The 19992-nt window shown below is 44.9% G+C and overlaps 1 protein-coding gene across 1 annotated transcript in view; it reads right to left on the reverse strand.

Annotated features, from left to right (window-relative positions):
* The window catches only part of KIAA2012 (KIAA2012 ortholog), a 129622-nt gene that overhangs the window by 44833 nt on the left and 64797 nt on the right, over positions 1-19992 (reverse strand). The window contains exons 13-14 of the mRNA XM_032754924.2: positions 19735-19811; positions 3943-4080 (exon numbers count right to left, since the gene is read on the reverse strand). Coding sequence (XP_032610815.1) covers positions 3943-4080; positions 19735-19811 — 215 coding nt within the window. The remainder of the gene's footprint in view (positions 1-3942; positions 4081-19734; positions 19812-19992) is intronic.

Consider the following 19992-nt stretch of genomic DNA (forward strand, 5'->3'; position numbering starts at 1 on the left):
GGCATCATCCTGCCAGCCAGCTGGGATTCCAGGCATGTGCCACTGTGTCTGACATGGTTCGATTTTTAAATGAACCCAGATGTACTCTGGATCCATCATATTTCCTCAAATCTAAGCCTAATATAAACAAATTATTCTGTATAATTGGCTAATAGTGTTGCCTTCGGTGTTGTAAAGAGGTTCTCAAAATGTGAGAAGTTCACATGCAATAAATGGAAAATGAATGAATGCTCTCCTGTAGTAACGTGAGCCTGCCTCTGCCACAACATTGTGCTATTACCTGTTTCATTGTTTATCTTCCTGTTAGATTCTAGGCTCCTTAGAAGGTCAAGCATAGAGATGATTCATCTCTGTATCCTCAGTGCCTATCACAGTGTCTGATACTCAGAGCGTATTCAATATATGTTGGCTGAGGGGGCCGGGCGCGGTGGCTCACGCCTGTAATCCCAGCACTTTGGGAGGCTGAGGCGGGCGGATCATGAGGTCAGGAGATCGAGACCATCCTGCCTAACATGGTGAAACTCCATCTCTACTAAAAATACAAAAAATTAGCCGAGTGTGGTGGTGGGCGCCTGTAGTCCCAGCTACTCGGGAGGCTGAGGCAGGAGAATGGCGTGAACCTGGGAGGCAGAGCTTGCAGTGAGCCGAGATCGCGCCACTGCACTCTAGCCTGGGTGACAGAGCGAGACTCCGTCTCAAAATAAAAATAAAAATAAAAATAAAAATAAAAATATGTTGGCTGAGGGGAACCGAATGATCAGTGGGAGAGAAAGCTTTATATTGTCTCCACAGAACTTGGGTGGGACTGGAGGGAAGGACAAAGTCCTGTGGGGTCAGAAAATCTTCCTGGAGCAGATGGAATGTGTCCACAGGAATGGAATTTTCTAGAAGGAGTGCTGGATGCTTAGCTAATATGATAGGCACTGTTTTTGATTGGACAGGGCTCGGCTGGGGGCTGCAGCGAAGCTTTATAACAGATGGTTGAGCCTAGGCACTGGAACTGGGCTGCCTGACCAAATCTTGCTTCTGCCATTTACCAACTGTGTGACATTCAGTAAGTTATTTAGCCTCTCAATGCCTTAGTTTTCTCATCTGTAAAATGGAAAATCTACATACTTAGATTCATTTTATGAATTAAATAAATGCATGCATATACAATTTAGAACAAAGCCAGCCACAGAATAAGTGCTCAGTAATGTTAGCAACTGTGATTATTTTTATCTCTTTCCATTCCCTTGTTTTGCCCTGACCTTTCTTATCACCTACCCTCATCCCCTGCAACTGTACAATGCTTCCTACATGCCCCAGGCAAAAATGAATGATATGCCCTGCAGACAGGAAGGAGATACACGAATGAATGTATAGGATGAGTTGGTTTCCACACAGCTCCAGGTGTGGAGGACAGCCTGTGTGCTCTTCTCTGTTTGAACTCATCATCTTTGTCTGTACTACCCTGAGACTGTGTCTTACTACATGGCAATCCCTAGGAACCTGGGAGCTACTACATCCATAAGGAGAAGGTCTATCTAGGGAGAGCAGTGAACACTGAACATTTCCAAGAGAAGCCATGGTCTTTGGGGCAAAGACTGGCCTGGGAGTCAGAAAGTGTACCTAGCGTTTACTTCGTGAGTCCTTTGGAAGCAGGCTGAGTTGCCATTTCTGTGAGTCTTGAGGGAGGTGGACAGGAAAGTGGGCCTTAGGGATGACAACACTTTTCCTTCTATAATACTGTGCCAAAATTGCTGGACAAAAAAGTGTAATACAAAAGCACTGTGGATACTAAATGTACAAGCAATTATTGTAAAATTCCCCACTTTGAATTCTGCGTTCTTAGATGCTCCATATTTTCTTTTTTCTTTTCTTTTTTTTTTTTTTTGAGACAGAGTCTCACTCTATCACCCAGGCTGGAGTGCAGTGGTGCGATCTGGGCTCACTGCAAGCTCCGCTTCCCGGGTTCATGTCATTCTCCTGCCTCAGCCTCCCGAGTAGCTGGGACTACAGATACCCGCCACCACGCCTGGCTAATTTTTTGCATTTTTAGTAGAGACAGGGTTTCACCGTGTTAGCCAGGCTGGTCTCGATCTCCTGACCTCGTGATCTGCCCACCTCAGCCTCCCAAAGTGCTGGGATTACAAGTGTGAGCCACTTTCTTATTTCATTTCCTTAGCAACTATCACCTTTGAACATGCTACACATTCTGATTGTGTATTAGGTCTGTTGTCTGTTCCCTGTACTATCCTGGAGCAGGGCAGGGATCTTGGTCTGTTTTGTTCACTGATGTATCCCAAATGCCCAGAAACTGCCAAACACATAGTAGATAGCAGGTGCTCAAATATTGGTTAATGAATGGTGACTGTGATGATATTTCCTCCCAGAAAGTACGATTCATAATTCTTTCAGCCCTAAGTGAAGAACTAAACTCTTGCTAAGAATAAAAGGGATAGTTTCACCAGATAAGTCATAGAGTATGGTAATATTTTTTGAATACTCCCAGCAAATATATTTTCTTTTGACGTCCAGAATCATTCTTCTTTCTTGCAGTTTTTTTTCTATAGAGATGGGGTCTCACTATGTTGCCCAGGCTGGGTTGCAGTGGCTATTCACAGGTGTAATCATAGCACACTACAGCCTTGAACTCCTGGACTTAAGCGATCCTCCCACCTCAATCTCCTGAGTAGCTGAAATTCCTTCTTATAGTTTTCAGTACCCCATTTTCCTCTGTCAGACATCCTTTCTCTTCCCATTCTCAGTCCCTGTGGCTCCAGGGTGGGCCAATGGCATTTCATTTGGGTATGGATAAGTGACCCACATTGGTTTATATTCAGTTCCGGAATGACCTGGGAAATAGAAGCTGGTGGCCAACTTGCCACCCTTGGGGAAGAGCCTATCTAAGAGGAAGCCCCGAAAAGCAGAGCCCAGTCATGGACAGAGACAGATTTTGGGCAAATGCATGACTCTTAATCAAAGCCCCACCTTGTAGAACTGGGATTGGGGCAGCCCAGGGAATTCGGAGGGTGACCCTCATGATCTCCAAAGGCCCTGCCAGTCTACAGCACTAGATAGAGCCACTGTCGTGCACTCCGCAAGTATTTGGTTTCTTCTGCCCCATTCCTGTCTTTCTCAGTCATTTCTTATCAAGGGCCTGGAATATTTCCTCAACGGTACTATGAAGGATCTGAGATCCTTCCATGCCAGGCCTGGCTGTGTTCCTGGTCAGTTTCTTTGACTCCATGGCTATTTATTTCCAGTTCAGTAAGCTCTGAGGAGGGCAAAGAATGGGTAGGAAAGGGGCCCTAAACCAGGGGGTGTGGGATGAAAAGGATGGGCCAATCCATGGAGCATTTAATGAGCACCTTCCATGCGTTGGGCACTGTGTTCGATGCTGGGGTTGGAGGGAGTATTGCAAAGATGGACAAATGCCATCCTCACTATAGAAACCCTCAGAACCCTTAACTTGAAGCTGAGCTTATGAGATCAATGAACTCTTAGAGAACAGAAAGCAAGGCCAGATATCCAGAAAGGAATTTGTAGTTGATGTCTAAATAGTTAACTCAAGAATCAGTCTTCTCTATAGTAGTAATATCAACTCTACCAAGTGACAGTGGTAAAACAGTAACAATTATTTTAGCTACTGTCAAGATAAAATGAATTATATTTGACTGTTTTATGAGGTGGTTTAAAGTTGCTCTTTCTCCTCTCTGTTCCCTGTCCCCCACCACCCAAACCAGACACCCGACTGATTTGTCCCCGATGGCTGGCTGTGATTACTGTCCTAATTTGTCCTTTCTTCATCTGCTACAAACTGCCTATTTTCTGTCCCTTCTGATAATGCAGGAGCTCTGAGGGACTTCTGAAGCTGTTTTTGTACCATGCAGAAGTGTATTCACTGGAATTCCTGTGTTTGTGTCTATAAAACCCCTCGTCTTCTCAGTGTGAGATCACCTTCAGGAACGGCGTCATGTCGATGTGCAGCTTGCGCGTGTAAAATCCTTTTCTGTTTGAACATATCAGCCCTTTATTTATACAACTTTGAGGCTCTCCTGTCTTCTGAGCTGTTGCCTCCAAGGACTGCTGGGCTCCCTGTGAAGAGAAGCAGAAAGCCCAAACTTTCATATGAATGATATACAGTGCAACAAGAGCTAGTCCAAATCCCCAAATATTTACAGAAGGCAATTTTTAAAATCATTGAAACAATAATACGCAACACCTATTTTTACTGTTGAAGACACAGAGGACCCTATAGAGAGAAAATAGCCCAAGACTGTTTATTAATTAATACCTATGGAAGTGGAAAAAGGGACCTTCCTAGGTCCCAGGGCTTTAATTATTTTATTTAACCCTCACAACAACCCTGTAAGGCAGGTACTGTTACTCCCATTATACAGACAGGAAACCAGGAGGCTCTGGGAGGTTAAGCAACTTGCCCAAAGCCATTAGCTGCTATATGGCAGAGCTAAAATTACCATCTGTTGAAGGCTCCTTTTTAATGAGATCTTTTTGATACTTACATAGTGGCTGAATGGTTATCAAATCTGCTTTGCAGTAAATATGGTTATAGCAAGATTCTAATTTTTTTCCAAGATGACAAAAATGAATTTGATATGTTAGGAAGACTGATTTGAACAAATGTAGCAGAGAGAGAAGGAAGAATGAGCTAACAGAGGAGTGTGGGAGGCCCCGGGGGCTCTCCAAGCTTTTGGGCTGGACAAAGGGTGTCACATTTCAGGACACCACAGAGTTGGATCTGAAGTTGCACTCCAGCCCATGCCCCACATTGCAACCTGGCTGCTCCTTCGAAGATGCATACTGGACCATATCACTTCTCTGCTTGAAACCTTCAGAGGCCATTGTCCTCAAGAGGAAGGCCAACTGGCTTACAAGGTTTATAAGCCTTTCCTGCCTGGCCCTGGATGATCTCTCCTGCTTCATTTAGTCATACAACAAATATTTATTGGGTGTCTTTTCTATGCCAGGCAGAGCAGATAGGGCAGTACCCAAAGGGATGAAAGTCTCCACCCTCATGAAGAGTGCACATCCATTCCACTGAAAGGGAAGACAGAATCCATAAGGAAGTGGAACATAAGTACGTCTGAAGGTGGTTTGTGATAGGGAGAAAAATAAAACACAAAGTGGGCTGAGGGAATAGCTGGGGATGGAAGTGGAGGCTGCAATTTTAAGCAGGGAGTCAAGGAAGGTCCCACGAAAAAGCAATGACTGAGCAAAGCTCTGAAGATGGTGAGGGAAGGTTCTAGGGTCTATCTGCATGAAGTGTTTACTTGGCTATGGGGATAGCAGGTGCAGAGGGCCACATGGACACCAGCCCTTGAGCTCCCGGAGCAAGACCTTTGCACGTGTCCTTCCCTCTCCCCTTCTTCTGACTCTTCTTCATCTTTCACGTATGGCTTCCCTGTGCCCCTGTGACCCCCCCAGAGCATGAGTACCTCCCACCATTGCCCACAATGATTGCTCAGGCTTGTGCAGCCATCTCTCCTCCTCCTCTAGAGTGGAAGCCCCCTGAAGGCAGGAACCATGGCTGTTCCATTCCCATTATCCCAGCAGTTTCTGGCACAGGGTCTGGAGATGAACACACACTTGATACATATTTGCTGAACAAAAGAGTAACTAACTAACAGGTTATGGCCCACCTCAATTCAAAGGAGGAGGGAGCAGTGAAGACACCTTTACAGGAAGTATGTGTTGACTTCCAGAAGACAGTCCTCTAGGTAGCACTGGTTCCTCATTTCCAAAGATAAAAGTTATTTATTATTTTTGGGACCAATTTGCTGGGGTCACATACATTAATATGTCATGAGATCACCCTGAGTGTGGATTTGATAATTTCCATATTTTCTAGGAGACTCTCAGATGGCCATCTCTCTGGGCAGTCATAAACTCTCCCTCCCATAACATTTATATTACTTTTAAACATTAATGATGAATTAACAATTGGTGAGTCCCCACAAACAGTCATCATTCTAACGAACACCCACACCCTTTTCTTTTGCTTTGAAATGTGGCTAGAGATAAAGATTTTTCTGGATAAACACACATCCAATTTTTTTTTATCATCTCAGCCACATATCTGATGAGCTTTTCAGGGTGAGACAGTCCCTCTCCATTTCTCGATAAAATGAAAGCATTTGGTCCAAGCTAGACTCAGACAAGGCATTTCAAGCTTTCTAGCCTCCACAATCACGCATGAATCACTGGATACAATAATAGAAATCAGATGATAATGATTTAAGAGAAATTTCTCCATTATCCCCAAGAGAAGATTTTGTGTTAGACGGGAGAACAAAAGGCATAGTCAAGACCAGTTCCAACGGCTGAAATTACTTTAACTCCTTATTTGGGGCTCAGATTGAAGAGTGGGGAGTTGAGAGGCTTTGAGAAAAGTCTCCCCAAGCCCCTTGACCTATAAATCTTTCGATAAAACAATTCTCCTGACCGTATGGCTCATCTCCCTAATGTTCAGGGGCCATCAATTCTAGCTTGATGGAATGTTTTCAGTGAAGGCTCTATACCCACTGGAATGTGAAGTACTGTTTTTGCTCATTATGTTCAAGTGTTCTAACGAATGAATGATAGTGAAAGCGGATTTGGGAGATGGGAGGAAAAAAAGGATTAAACATATAAAGAAGAGGTAGTGATGGGAGAAGAAAAAGTCAGAAAATTGAAAGCAGGAAAGAAAGTCGCATACTAGGTCCGGCACAGTGGCTCATATCTGTAATCTCATCACTTTGGAAGGCTGAGGCAGGAGGATTGCCTGAGTTCAGGGGTTTGAGACCAACCTGGGCAACACAGTGAGATCCTGTTTTTACAAAAAATTTAAAGAAAATTAGCTGAGTATGGTGGTGTGTGCCTATAGTCCCAGCTACTCAGAAGGCTGAGGTGGGAAGATCCTTGAGCCCAAGAATTTGAGGCTGCAGTGAGCTATGATCATGCCACTGCACTCCAGCCTGGGCAGCAGAGTGAGGCCCTGACTCTAAAAATAAATAAATAAATAGATATAAAAGTAATAACAAATACAAAAATAAAAGTGAAAGTCACATGCTTGGTTGGTTTTTCATTTATCCATTAAACTGATATTTATCAAGTGCCTACTATGTGTCAGACAAACAAACACACATATAAGCAAGATGATGCTTTTAGGTGGTGACTAGTCTGTGAAGACAACACAATTGTGCTAGGAGGGAGGGTAATGGGAAGGGGGTGGCCGCTTGGCTTAAATGGTCAGAGGAGGCTGCTTTGAGGAGATGACATTTGAGCAGAGAGCTGGATGACAAGCTGGAGCCAGCCCTGGATGAATCTATCTTTAGCAATCATGGTAGCTGGTATCTCTGTGGTCTGATTATTTATTTATTGAACTATTTAATTATTATTATTATTTTTTGAGACAGACTCTTGCTTGCTCTGTTGCCCAGGCTGGAGTGCAGTGGTGCGATCTTGGCTCACTGCAACCTCTGCCTCCCTGATTCAAGCAATTCTCCTGCTTTAGTCTCCCGAGTAGCTGGGACTACAGGCGTGTGCCACCATGTCCGGCTAATTTTTGTATTTTTAGTAGAGATGGGGTTTTGCTATGTTGGCCAGGCTGGTCTCAAACTCCTGACCTCAGGTGATCCACCCGCCTTGGCCTCTCAGAGTGCTGAGATTACAGGAGTGAGCCACCGCGCCCGGCCAGGATCTTTTAAAAGGAAATTGGAATTCCTGATTTCTAGGCCTGACTGCCCCAGTCTTCTGGGCTCCATCCTTGACCCCATGAGGCACCCCTCTGTTTTCTGAGTGGCAGAGCAATCAAAACTGACACTTGCAGCTCTTGGGTATGTTGAGAGCAAAGACAGAAGAATAAAGAGTGATCAGGAGTCAAGGTCTCTAAAGGTATAGGAGAGAGAAGAAAACACAAGGTTAAATGGAAGGGAAGGAAAATGGGGGAACTGAAGAAAGCAGAGATGCCTGAAGGTTTTTTGTTTCTTTTATGTAAATACTTTGGTGGAGATGATTAAAAAACGAATGGAATGGACAGGCGCAGTGGCTTATGCCTGTAATCCCAGGACTGTGGGAGGCTAAGGTGGCTGGATCACTTGAGGCCAGCAGTTCAAGATCAGCCTGGCCAACACAGCAAAACCCATTTCTACTAAAAATACAAAAATTAGCCAGGCATGGTGATGCAAGCCTGTGGTCCCAGCTACTTGGGAGGCTGAGGCATGAGAATTGCTTGAACCCAGGAGGTGAGCGTTATAGTGAGCGGAGATCGCGCCACTGTACTCCAGCCTGCGCGACAGAGCGAGACTCTGTCTCAAAAAAAAGATAACAAACAAAAAACAAAAAAACAAACCAAAAAACCCCACACCAAACAAACAAACAAACCAAAAAAACTGATGGAATGGTGAAATGTTTAGCAGAAAAACAGAACCCATCCCTTCACCTATATTGTACTGCAAATACTTTAATATTTTTATGTTCTGCTAAAAACACCTGGAAGCCTTTCTCTTTAGTAAATGAAACAATAAAGATTAACGAGTTAATTTGGTAAAGCTGATTTGAATTGCACAGAAGGCATTGCGCAAATACTTGGCATTTAAAAAGTTATCTGACATTTAAAAGGAGATGACTGTTAATGAATTCAAGAGCTAATCTTATACTCTGACAGAGTGAGCCATGGAAAATCCAGGATTATTATCTTGCTGTAAACACAATGTGATTCAGTTGAGCTATCACACAGAAAAAAGGGAGAGCTATTGGTTGCGTACAAATATCTAGACTCACACACATGTATAATATAGCAAAACTTAAAGAGAACATCCATTAAAATTACAGACACATCTTACTGTTTCCTTTCTTACTCTTGGATTATAATATCTGAGCTACAGACCCAGGGAGAAACTCTTCTCCCCAGTAATTTTTCCTCCTCCTTTCAACTGTTATATTTTAAATGGTCACTACCATGGGTTGGCTCTCCAAACAGACTTTGGGAAGTCTAACCTTAAGAAGGAGATTAAATTCTAAACCCAAGTGGCTGCGTCTCCACCCTGGGTCCCACAGAGCCACCAGAGACAAGGATCTGTCCTGTAGGTGTCCCTCGGGCCCTCCTCATTACTTCTCCCACTCCTTTCTAATTGGGGTTCCCCATCTTTGTAGCTGCGGCTTAATGGCTCCAAGAAGAGCGATTGTCCCTCATTAAGGAGGCTGCAACACTCTCACTGTCTAACTCCCTCCCACGCAGCTCACAACTTCATTCTGCCAGAGAACAGGCTGCCAAGACGCTCCGGGAACGTGTGGGCAAGCTGAGCTAGAGGAAGAAAACAGAAAGGAGGAGGGCCTTTGTAACCAAGATCTGAAATGTGCTGGGGCACACACCCCGCCATTATCTTAACGCTTGAAGAGTGGGTCGGGGGAGCCTTTGCTGAAACCCTTAGGTGGTCTCTCAAGTTGCCACATCAAACTTCTGTGCACACAGGGCATTTGTCGCCTCCTGTGAGTAAACAAAAGGAAGAGTCAGTCCCTCCTCTGACCCCCGGGCTCCCCTCGTTGGCTGATAGTCTGTCCTTCGACTCCCCTTGGTGGGCTCTGAGTCCCAGGGGCACAGAGACATCTGAGAGATTTAGTCACTGGGGGTAGGGGAGAAGGAGGGCTGGGATTCTGAGCTTCCCTGTCCTCCCACCCCCTGCTAGGGCAGGGGAACCAAATCCTGGAAGGGGCCCTTCCTGCAGGAGCAAAGGGCCTGGCAACTTGCCCCGTTTGGCTTTCCCGGGTCCTGTTGTTCCTTGCCCATGGCAGCCTATGGACCTAAAAGCGGGCAGTGGGAATGGGGCCAGAGGTGGGGCTGAGGGTGCCTGGGACTCCCTGGGCTCCCTGAGATGGGACTGCCCAGGGAGGGGATCCGAGTGGGCCGGGCGTCGTATACATTGTCGACCTCAGGCTGACTTGGAGGGCACTCTGTCTGTGGCAAGGCCGACCACCCTGGCCACCCCCAAAGTCCTCACTCCGAGGTTCTGTCTCGGTCTGGGTTTCCCTGGCTGGCAGGGAGGAGGCCTCCAGTGTGCAGGAGGGCAGATGGACGCCTGGGATCTCAGCTCAGCAACCCAGCCTGGCCGCATAGCCTCTTTCTGAGGAGCAGCAGAACCCTCGAGCCACAGCGGGCTTCCACCCACACAAATGTGCCCAACGGTCTAGCGCCTGTCACCTGGGCTCATCCTGCTCTTCTTGGCCACGTGAGGTCTGGGCCCACTTTTTACATTCTACGGGGAATTTGGTGCTGGTGAAATGGGCTGAGTGGGCCGTTTTGCGAGGGCTCCACAAGTAGGCACCGTGGAGACACAGTTAGTTTGGTTGCCAAACAAGAGCTTTCTTGTTCTCCTCTTGTCAGGAATTTTGGTCTTCATCTATTTTTTAATGTCCTCAACTTTATAGAAGGAGATTTGACATCCTCCTGAGTGTTTAGCAAATTAGCCGAACAGTTAGCAAACATGAGCCTCGGAAGAGAAACATGGTAACTTCCAGTCTTTGCTCTTGTGAGGGGCTCATTTCGTGACTTTGGCTAAGTCATTCTGTGCCTCAGCTTCCCTACCTAGAAAATGGGGCTAAGCTCATTGTTCTCTTCCAGGAAATTCTGAATGAAACTCTGGACACTTTTATTCCAGAGCTTCTACTATAAGTAAATCTTAGCTGTGAGTTCTAATTGCTATTGTCTTCAACATTATTATGTGCTTTGTTGATACAACAGAATCACTGTTTATCTGGCTTAGCAGGAGCTGGAGGAGAAAAATTTCAAAATAGTGATCTCTTCTGCCCCAGGGGAGGTAGAAGCCAGCTTTTTCTGTGAGGGGGTGGCTAGCTGTATTCAGGCCGGAACTGTGCCTGTGTTTGAGAGATGACACATTCTATTTTAGACTGGGAGATGGGAGGTCGAGGGGTGAAAGGTGGGAAATCTGAATAACTCCCCAGCTCCTTCTAACTCAAAACTTGAACTCAAAACTGTGTGACTTCCTTGTTTTGTTGGGTCTGGTGGGACTTTTGCAATATGACAACCGACAGACAGGGAATCTCAACTTGCAAACTGATTCCACTGTGAAAAGGTCATTTTTAAATCAGTCAATTTTTGCTAGGAAAAAAAAATGGTGTTTTGATTCCCAGACTCGCCCATAAAAGTTTAACCCAAATTCAGCCGGACTATGAAGGTGAAGTAGTCCTGGTCATGCGTGACAGCAGAAGGCTGGAAGAAGAGAAAGAAAAATGTCTTTTCTTTTTCTTTCCTGGCCCCCCACACTTTCCTGACCCCTTCCCCTCCACTGGGCTCTTCTGTCCTCCGACCTCTACATTTTCCTCTGCAGCCCTGTGCTGTGGGCCGTGGTGCCCTGCTGACACAATGCTCGTGGCCCCCAAATTCCCTGCCTCCCCTCTGCCCCTAGACCTTCAGCTGTGCTCCCTTAGGTATGGGGGAAAGCAATTAAGAAACTTTTACAAAGAGATATGAGGAACCCAAAATAATCTCTAATGGTTAGAATTTTAAACAGTGAAACACAGTGAACACTCCAGAAGGCATGGAGGATACTTGGGAGGCAGAGAGAGGGATGCTTGAATTGGGGGTTGGGGATGGGAAAGGGAGGAACAATTGGTAGATTGACTTATTGTCCTCCTTTAAATTATTCCTGCTTTTCCAGCTTCTCCTTTTCCATGTCTAAACCTTTAGATTGTATACAAGCTCCAAGTTCTGTTTGATAATGGCTTTCAAGGCAAGGGACAGGGGAGTACAACAGTAATGATTATAATGTATTGGGGGCTGCCTACTGCCAAGCATTGTGCGAATCCCTTTCCATATGTTTCATCTCATCCTCGTCATGACCCCATGAGGGAAATATTATTACCCTATGAGGAAACTGTGCCTCAGAGAGGTTAAATAGCCTGCCTAAAGCCACACAGCCTATAAGGAAGAAGTTGGGATTTATTTTATTTTATTCATTTTTGAGACAGAGTCTTGCTCTGTCACTCAGACTGGAGTGCGGTCATGTGATCATGGCTCACTGCAGCCTTGACCTCCCAGGCTCAAGCAATCCTCCTGCCTCAGCCTCCTGAGTAGCTGGGACTACAGATATGCACCAACACAGCTGGCTTTTTTTTTTTTTTTTTTTTTGAGATGGAGTCTTGCTCTGTCACCCAGGCTGGAGTGCAGTGGTGCAATCTCAGCTCACTGCAACCTCCGCCTCCCGGGTTCAAGAGATTCTTCTGCCTCAGGCTCCTGAGTAGCTGGGACTACAGGTGAGTGCCACCACACCTGGCTAATTTTTTGTATTTTTAGTAGAGACAGGGTTTCACTGTGTTAGCCAGGATGGTCTCCATCTCCTGACCTCATAATCCACCCACCTCAGCCTCCCAAAGTTCTGGGATTACAGGCGTGAGCCACTGCATACGGCTGCTACTTTTTTATAGAGATGGGGTCTCACTTTGTTGCCCAGGCTGGTCTCAAACTCCTGAGCTCAAGTAATCCTCCAGCCTTGGTCTCCCAAAGTGCTGGGATTATGGATGTGAGCCACCACTCCTGGCCTAGAAGTTGGGATTTAAATGCAGCTTTATTGGATTTCCAAATGACTAGGCCTCTTTAAAGTGCAGTTCATGTGTGAAAGGGGCCCTATTAGTCCTGACATCTATTTCCTTATCTGTAAACAGGGATAATAACTGTACCAACTACATGGGGATGTCGTAAGGATGAGATAATCCTAAACCCTCGCGTAGTAAAACTGAAAAGCATTGGCTGTTTTTGCCATTTAAAAAGACCCTCTCGGCCAGGCGGGTGGCTCAAGCCTGTAATGCCAGCACTTTGGGAGGCCGAGGTGGGTGGATCACCTGAGGTCAGGAGTTCAAGACCAGCCTGGTCAACATGGCGAAACCCCGACTCTACTAAAACTACAAAAATTAGCCTGTCATGGTGACAGGTGCCTGTAATCCCAGCTACTCGGGAGGCTGAGGCAGGAGAATCGCTTGAACCCTGGAGGCAGAGGTTGCAGTGGGCCGAGACTATAGCATTGCACTCCAGCCTGGTCAACAGAGTGAGACTCCATCTCAAAAAAAAAAAAAAAAAGACCCTCTCAAGAGAATGGGGAGATAATTGTTAAAGCTTATGATAGGTACGTGGAGGTTCATCATACTATTCTTTTACATATGTTTGAAATTTTTCATAATACAAAGAAAAAAGGAAAAAAATTAACTACGCAGATGTTATGTGTCACTAGCAGCTAAGACACCAATTAATACAGACTTACTGGAATAAATGATAGTTGTAGTGAAAACTCAATAAATAAAAGGCTTCCTTTTGTAATTAAAAACAAACCCCTCTCAGGAAATTAGCCTTAAATTGTCTAGGGCGTTTTGGGGCAGACAAAGTAATCCTGTGGGTATGGTTGAACCAGTAGATGAAGTTTGCTTAGATCTTCAAAAAGCCTTTGAATCAAGTTCCACAACCAAAGCTATTTACAAAACCAGAGGGGTGGGGAGAGAGAGAAGGGAGAGTGAGCACAGGCATGGAACTAGGTGAACCTTTGGCAGTGTCTTGGAAAAGACAGCTGACTTTAGAAACAAGAAACAAAGGCAGGGTAGGGAGTCAAGAGCACTTCTCTTGATGGGGAAATGCAGAAGCGTATTCTCTTAGGCATTGGTGTGGAGACCAATCTTACTTGTCAGCCTCAGAGAGATCTCCAAGAAGGTTGCCTAGTGACATCCCCAAATCTGCACATGACCCAAAGCTTTTCCAGAGAAGGAAAAACCAAATCATAATGACCAATGGCAGGAAATGCCCAGAGATTGTGTGAGTTGTGGGGAAAATATCAGTTGAACTTTCATCTCATTATCACTGAAAATAAAACAAGTGAAATCTCTGAATTCTACTTAGAGGAGATAGGCTTTTTCTATTCAGAACATGGATCTTAATGTTAATGACAGGTTTAGTTTCACTTTGTTGCCCTGGCTAGTTTTGAACTTCTGGTTTCAAGTGATCCGCCCACCTTGGCCTCCCAAAGTGCTGGGATTACAGGCATGAGCCACTGCGCCCAGCCTGTTGATTTATTTTTGAGTGGCTCCCATGTACCAGGAACTGTGCCAGACACAAGGGATACAAAGGCAGATAACAGCCTTAAACGGAAGGCAGGGTAGGATATGGCTTAAAAGGACACTGAAATAAAAGGTTACCTTTGTACCCTTGTACAAAACATAGTGTGTCCACAGGTGTTTTATCTTTTTTTTTTTTTTTTTTTTTTCGTGTGCATGTTGTTTTTGGTCCTGAAAGAGGAGAGCTGACGGGGATATGAGCACCATCTGTGAAACCACCAAGGAAACAGATGGGGGTAAACACAGGTTTATTCAAACCAAATCCTAGTAAGCTAGAATTACAGGCTACTCTTTGAAATCCAAAAGAGATAAACTTAGGATACATAAGATGAAATATGAATTTATACTGTTGTAAACTTTCGAAACCTGAACTCAAGAAATAGTTTAGGTTGAAACAGAAGTGAAGAAAGGGATATAACACCAATTTAACAGGATTTTTAGGATACTACCAACGTTCTAAGCCCCACAAAGCAACAAAACAAAACCCAAGATAAGGAATGTGAGAAAGGATGTTTGTTCTCCCTAGCCTGGAAATAGTTCAAACAAAGGGAGAAAAGTGACAATGTGAAAACTGGTGAGATGCTTTCTTTCTTATTTTAAACAAAGAGATGCAATCATTTTTGGGAAATCTAATTAAGGCTTGAGCTTGTACTTTGATACTCTTTACTGACAACCTCTGCCCTGACAGCTCTATAAACAAGTGGGCTCAGCGCCCCTCTTTTCCCAAGCTTACATAGATGGATCTGAACGGATGAGAGTTTTATGCTCTGAGTTCCAGTTTTTCAGAAAGATGAATTCATTGTCCCCCAAAGTCTAGAGTTAGAGGGATAAAATGCCAAAAAGGGATTGAGATCCTTAGAAGGAGAATGCTGATGACTCTATTCAATAAACTAATAAAAACCTGATTAATGTTAAATATTTTAAACCAATGATAATTAGCTAAAAAATAATGGTGCTATTGTGAAGAGAATTGCTTGAACCTGGGAGGCAGAGGTTGCAGTGAGCTGAGATTGTGCCATTGCATTCCAGCCTGGGTGACAGAGCAAGACTGTATCTCAAAAAGAAAAAAAAAAAAATTAAACCAGTGGTTGTCAACTGGAGGTGATTTCGCTCCCTAGCGGGCATTTAGCAGGGTCTGGAAACATTTTTGATTGTCACAACTGGGGAGGGTTGTGCTACTGGCATCTAGTAGGCAGTGGCCAGGGATACTGCTAACATCCTACAATCAACGGGAAAGTTCCCCACAACAAAGACTATCTGGTCCAAAATGTCAGTGATGTTGCCTGTTAGTTAAACATTAGTATTAAATCTCAGTTTCTAGTACGAACGATCATCCTTTTTTAATGCTTGAATTAAACCCTTCACCGAGGGTGAAACTGCCATTGCCAAATTATAACTGAGTCAGTGAAAGAGATCTGACCTAACCAACTCCATCTTGATTCTAACCTCCAGGCTGTCCTTATTCATTCCTGGGTGTAGGCCGAAATAACTTTGGGAGGAACTTAGTTTACAGTTTAGCTTTGAAACAAAGACGATAACAGCCCTTTCCCAAAACAAGCCCCCTTCCTACCTGTGAACCAGACTGCCTTCGCAGGACTAACAAATTAGCCACAAAATTAGAAATTATGGTTTAGGAGTCATGCGGCTGGAGGCTACAAGATTCTAAACCTCCCCAAAGTCATTTCTCTGATGTTACACTCTTGGGCTATTTCCAGATTTTCTTTGTTATAGATAATGCTGCAATGGACATCTTCACTGACCTTTTTTTTTTTTCTGTTGAATTATTTCCTTAGGATAAATTCTCGGAAGTCAGAAATACATAATTGATGGATATTTCATGTTTTTCATGTTTCGTGAGTTATATTGCCATTTTGCTTTACAAAGGGATTGAACCAAGACTGTGTTCCACCAGAAGTGTATAAGTATACCAGTTTTACCAAAACTCCGGCAGCCCTGGGTGTTACCATTTAAAAAGAGTAAGAGAAGGCACAAATCTCAGATATAAGACGGTACTTACAGTTTGCCTCAATTTGCATTTAAATTGTTAATCAAGATGGATGATTTTTTTCATATTTATTTTCTGTTACTCCTTTTTGGATATGAATTGTTTCTGTCTTTTATTTTTCTCATGGTTCTCAATTATTTTCTTTTAAAATCGGAGGTAATCTTTACTGAGTATAGATGGTAAAGTTAATGAAATTATTTTACTTTTTTTTTCTAGTTTTACTTTCTCCCACCACTGTCTAGCTATGTTAATATTTCCTTCTGAAATTTTCATTTATAATTTTAATACTGTTTTTAGGTGCTGGTCACCTTACCCAACCTGCGGCCTCTGCACAGAGAGGCCTTGGGGGAGAGGAAAAGCTTCTCCAGCGATTGATGTCAGCGGCCCACCGAGGTAAGAGCAATACTCTGTCTCTGAAAGTATCCCAGGAACTAATTTCCCTTAATCAAATGAAGGGCCTTAGGAGGAGCCATGAGGCAGAAATGAAAATAAATCTGAAGAATACCAAATTCTGTGAGGAGTTTGAAAGACCTGCATTAAAAAAGGGCACCGTACCTTCAGGACTGCAGCTCTGGCAATGCTCCATATGCAGCTATTAATATGCAAAAAATGCCTTCATAAATACTTGATTCTGTTCACAGTGGGGAAGCAGTTCATTTGAAAGAGGAAATGGGAGCTTGGAGTTGAAACATGTCTGCTTGTCTCCTTTTTCTTTTTTCATTGCTCTCTTTTCATCTCCACATTTCCCCTTGTAGTTTTCTTATCCCCGCCCCCACCACCTCACCCCCTCTTCCAACTCCTAGGAAGTTGCTGATATCAGTTGCTACTCTTGTTTCTTTTGATGGATTTGCCGCCTAGGCCCTGCTCCTCGGGTCAGGTGTGGAAGGGGTGCCTTGGGGGCCATTCTCGCCATTTGCCATCCTCATCGCGTGTTGGAGGAAGGAGCCTAACCCTTTCTGCTCCCACTGCAGCGTGGACAGCCTCTGAGGAGACAAGGTGAAGGCTCGCCCATCGCAGGGGTAGGGCCTCTGCAGAAGCCTCCAGCCCAGGGAACGCCGTCACCCCAGCCTCTGCAGAGCACCCTGTGGCTTTCTCTCCAACCCACACGCCAGAGATTGTTTTCAAAATCTACGCCTGCGACTTCTCATTAGAGGGTGGTAATACCAGAATACCCACCTTTGGCATGTCTTCCCCTCTCTCAGATAGCACTGTGATAAAAGTGCAAGTCTTTCATGTGACTGAACCCCTAATAGGGTCAGATCCCAAGGAAGGGAGGGAGGGGGGAGCCCGTGGGGGAACTGATGGAAAGAAACGGTGCTGCTAAGATCAGTATTGTGATGTCCTCTGCTTCAGGGTGGGAAAGGCCGCAGGGGAAGGAATCCCCTGGATTGCCAGTGGCCCATCAAGGTAGGGAACTGAAATCAGCTGGACAGAAATTTGTCCTAAATGTGTTCCAGATGCTTTATAATAAACATGAAATTAGTCATTGCCATGGAGTAGGCTGAGGAAGTAGTTAAAACTGAAGTCAGTGATTAATCTAATAAGAGGCCATTAGCCTCGAGAAGTAAGCGGGGGTGCAGGAGGCCAGGAAGTCACCCCCACCTCCCTCCCACCGTTTTCTCTGTGTTTGGGGCTGGTGGGGCTCCCTAGACTTCTCCTCAGATGCCCTTTCTTTCCAGGGCTGCTTCTAAAGGTATTGGGACTACTGCGACTTGGACAAACCAGTGGGTTCTGGTGGGAGCCACCCCATCGTTTCACAAAGGAGGCAGGCGCACATGGGCTTCTCAGGGAGCTGACTTTCCACAGCCTCGGGGGGGAGCCGGGATGAGAGTTTAAGACCCCTCGCTCTGCTTCTTCTGACTGCAAAGTTAGTAATTCAGCCTACGATTTAATTTGACATGGTTGAGCCCCTCTTTCTTTTTTTTTGAGACAGAGTCTTGCTCTGTTGCCCAGGCTGGAGTGCAATGATGTGATCTTGGCTCATTGCAACCTCCGTCTTCTGCATTCAAGCGATTCTCCTGCCTCAGCCTACCAAGTAGCTGAGATTACAGACGCGCACCACCATGCCCAGCTGATTTTTGTATTTTTAGTAGAGACGGGGTTTCACCATGTTGGCCAGGCTGGTCTTGAACTCCAGACCTCGTGATCCACCCACCTTGGCCTCCCAAAGTGCTGGGATTATAGGCGTGAGCCACTGTGCCTGGCTGAGCCTCTCTTTCATTGCAGGTGATAGTAGGTCTTTTGGAACAGAACCGTGGGGCTGTGTGAATTTGGGGTGTGTTTAGGGTATGTGAAGCCTTTGCATGGCCTTTGGGTTGCAGAATTATCAAAATACACCATATTATGTTTTCCTTAGTCGCACACTCTTTCAAAAACTCTGTCTCTAGATCCCTTAAAAGGGATGTCTGCAAAGTGGGCATTTAAAAAATGCAAATGTTGGTTCTGCAGCTCCTTGGCAGCAGGGAGGAGCTGCTCAGCTGCGTTTCACCTCAGAGGAGGCCTGACCCAGGCCTAGGGTTGTCACAGAGAGTTCAGGTCCTACCTCAGAGCCCAGCTCGGGCACGCAGATGAAAGCAAACCCGTTTCTATTATCATTATATATAATGAGTGCTGGGGAAGAAGAGATAGCCAGGCTGTGGCAGGAAGGAAGGTGGACAGAATGGAGAAATCAAGATCATGACCTGGAGGTGTCACACAGCAGGGTGAGACCTGGGAGTCCCCTGGAGCCGCGTGTGCTGCCTCTGCCTCAGGTTCTCCGAGGCCCTGGATTCAGTTCTAGGAATTCCCCTGAGTTGTCTCTCTAGAGAGAATTTGAAGACAGTTCCAGCTTCAAAGCTTCCAAGGAAGGAAAAAATTTATAAATATTTGTGAACATATGTCCTTGAACCACTAATAGATATTCTTTTTTTTTTTTTTTTTTTTTTTTTCTGAGACAGGGTCTCTCTCAGGATTCTGGCTGCAGCATGATCTCAGCTCACTGCAACCTCCAACTCCGAGGTTCAAGCAATTTTCCTGCCTCAGCCTCCCAAGTAGCTGGGACCACAGGTGCATGCCACCACAGCCAGCTAATTTTTGTATTTTTAGTAGACATGGGGTTTCACCACGTTGGCCAGGCTGGTCTCGAACTCCTGACCTCAGGTGATCTGCCTGCCTCAGCCTCGCAAAGTGCTGGGATTACAGGCAGGAGCCACCATGACCGGCCCGCTAATAGAAATTCTTAATGTATCTGGATGAAGCACCATCCTCCTTTCTTCATGATTACCTTTGCACTTTTTTTTCTTAATTGCTAATGTTTATCTCTATTACGAATGAAAATTACTGCCTACTGCCTCATTGGATGCCACCTTTCTGTGTTCCCTTATTCCCTTTCTGACTTTGCAGAAGTCAGGGAGAGACCTTGAGCTTATTCACACATGTAAAGAGCCAATAATACAGTCCAAGTTGAGTTGACATTCCAAGTCTAAGAATAAAGGAACCTCTGTGATTTCATAGTCTACTTGTCTTATTTTACTGATTAGGCAAATGAGGCCCAGAGAGGTAAAGAGTCTCACTGAGGGCCACACAGCAAGCTGAAACAAGAACCCAAGAGTTGTGACTCCCAGTGTTATCCTCATTCAGAGTCAATACCATACCTGCTTCTCTGTTGTTTGGGTCAACGGTGAGGTTTCATAAAGATTCACGTGAAGATTGGCTCTAGGTTCAGTGTTTGCTATAGTGAAAATCAAAGAGGAAAAAAGATCAAGGTGGTCAGATCTGGATCTCATGACTTTTTATATATACCATACACACACACACCTAGTTCATATGTATGTAAGATTATAAGCACATATACACCCATGGCATTCATAATTTACTCACCAAATAACACCTATAACCTCTATAGGCATAGC

This window comes from Hylobates moloch, unplaced genomic scaffold, assembly GCF_009828535.3.
Source record: "Hylobates moloch isolate HMO894 unplaced genomic scaffold, HMol_V3 SCAFFOLD_1, whole genome shotgun sequence".
NCBI lineage: Eukaryota > Metazoa > Chordata > Mammalia > Primates > Hylobatidae > Hylobates > Hylobates moloch.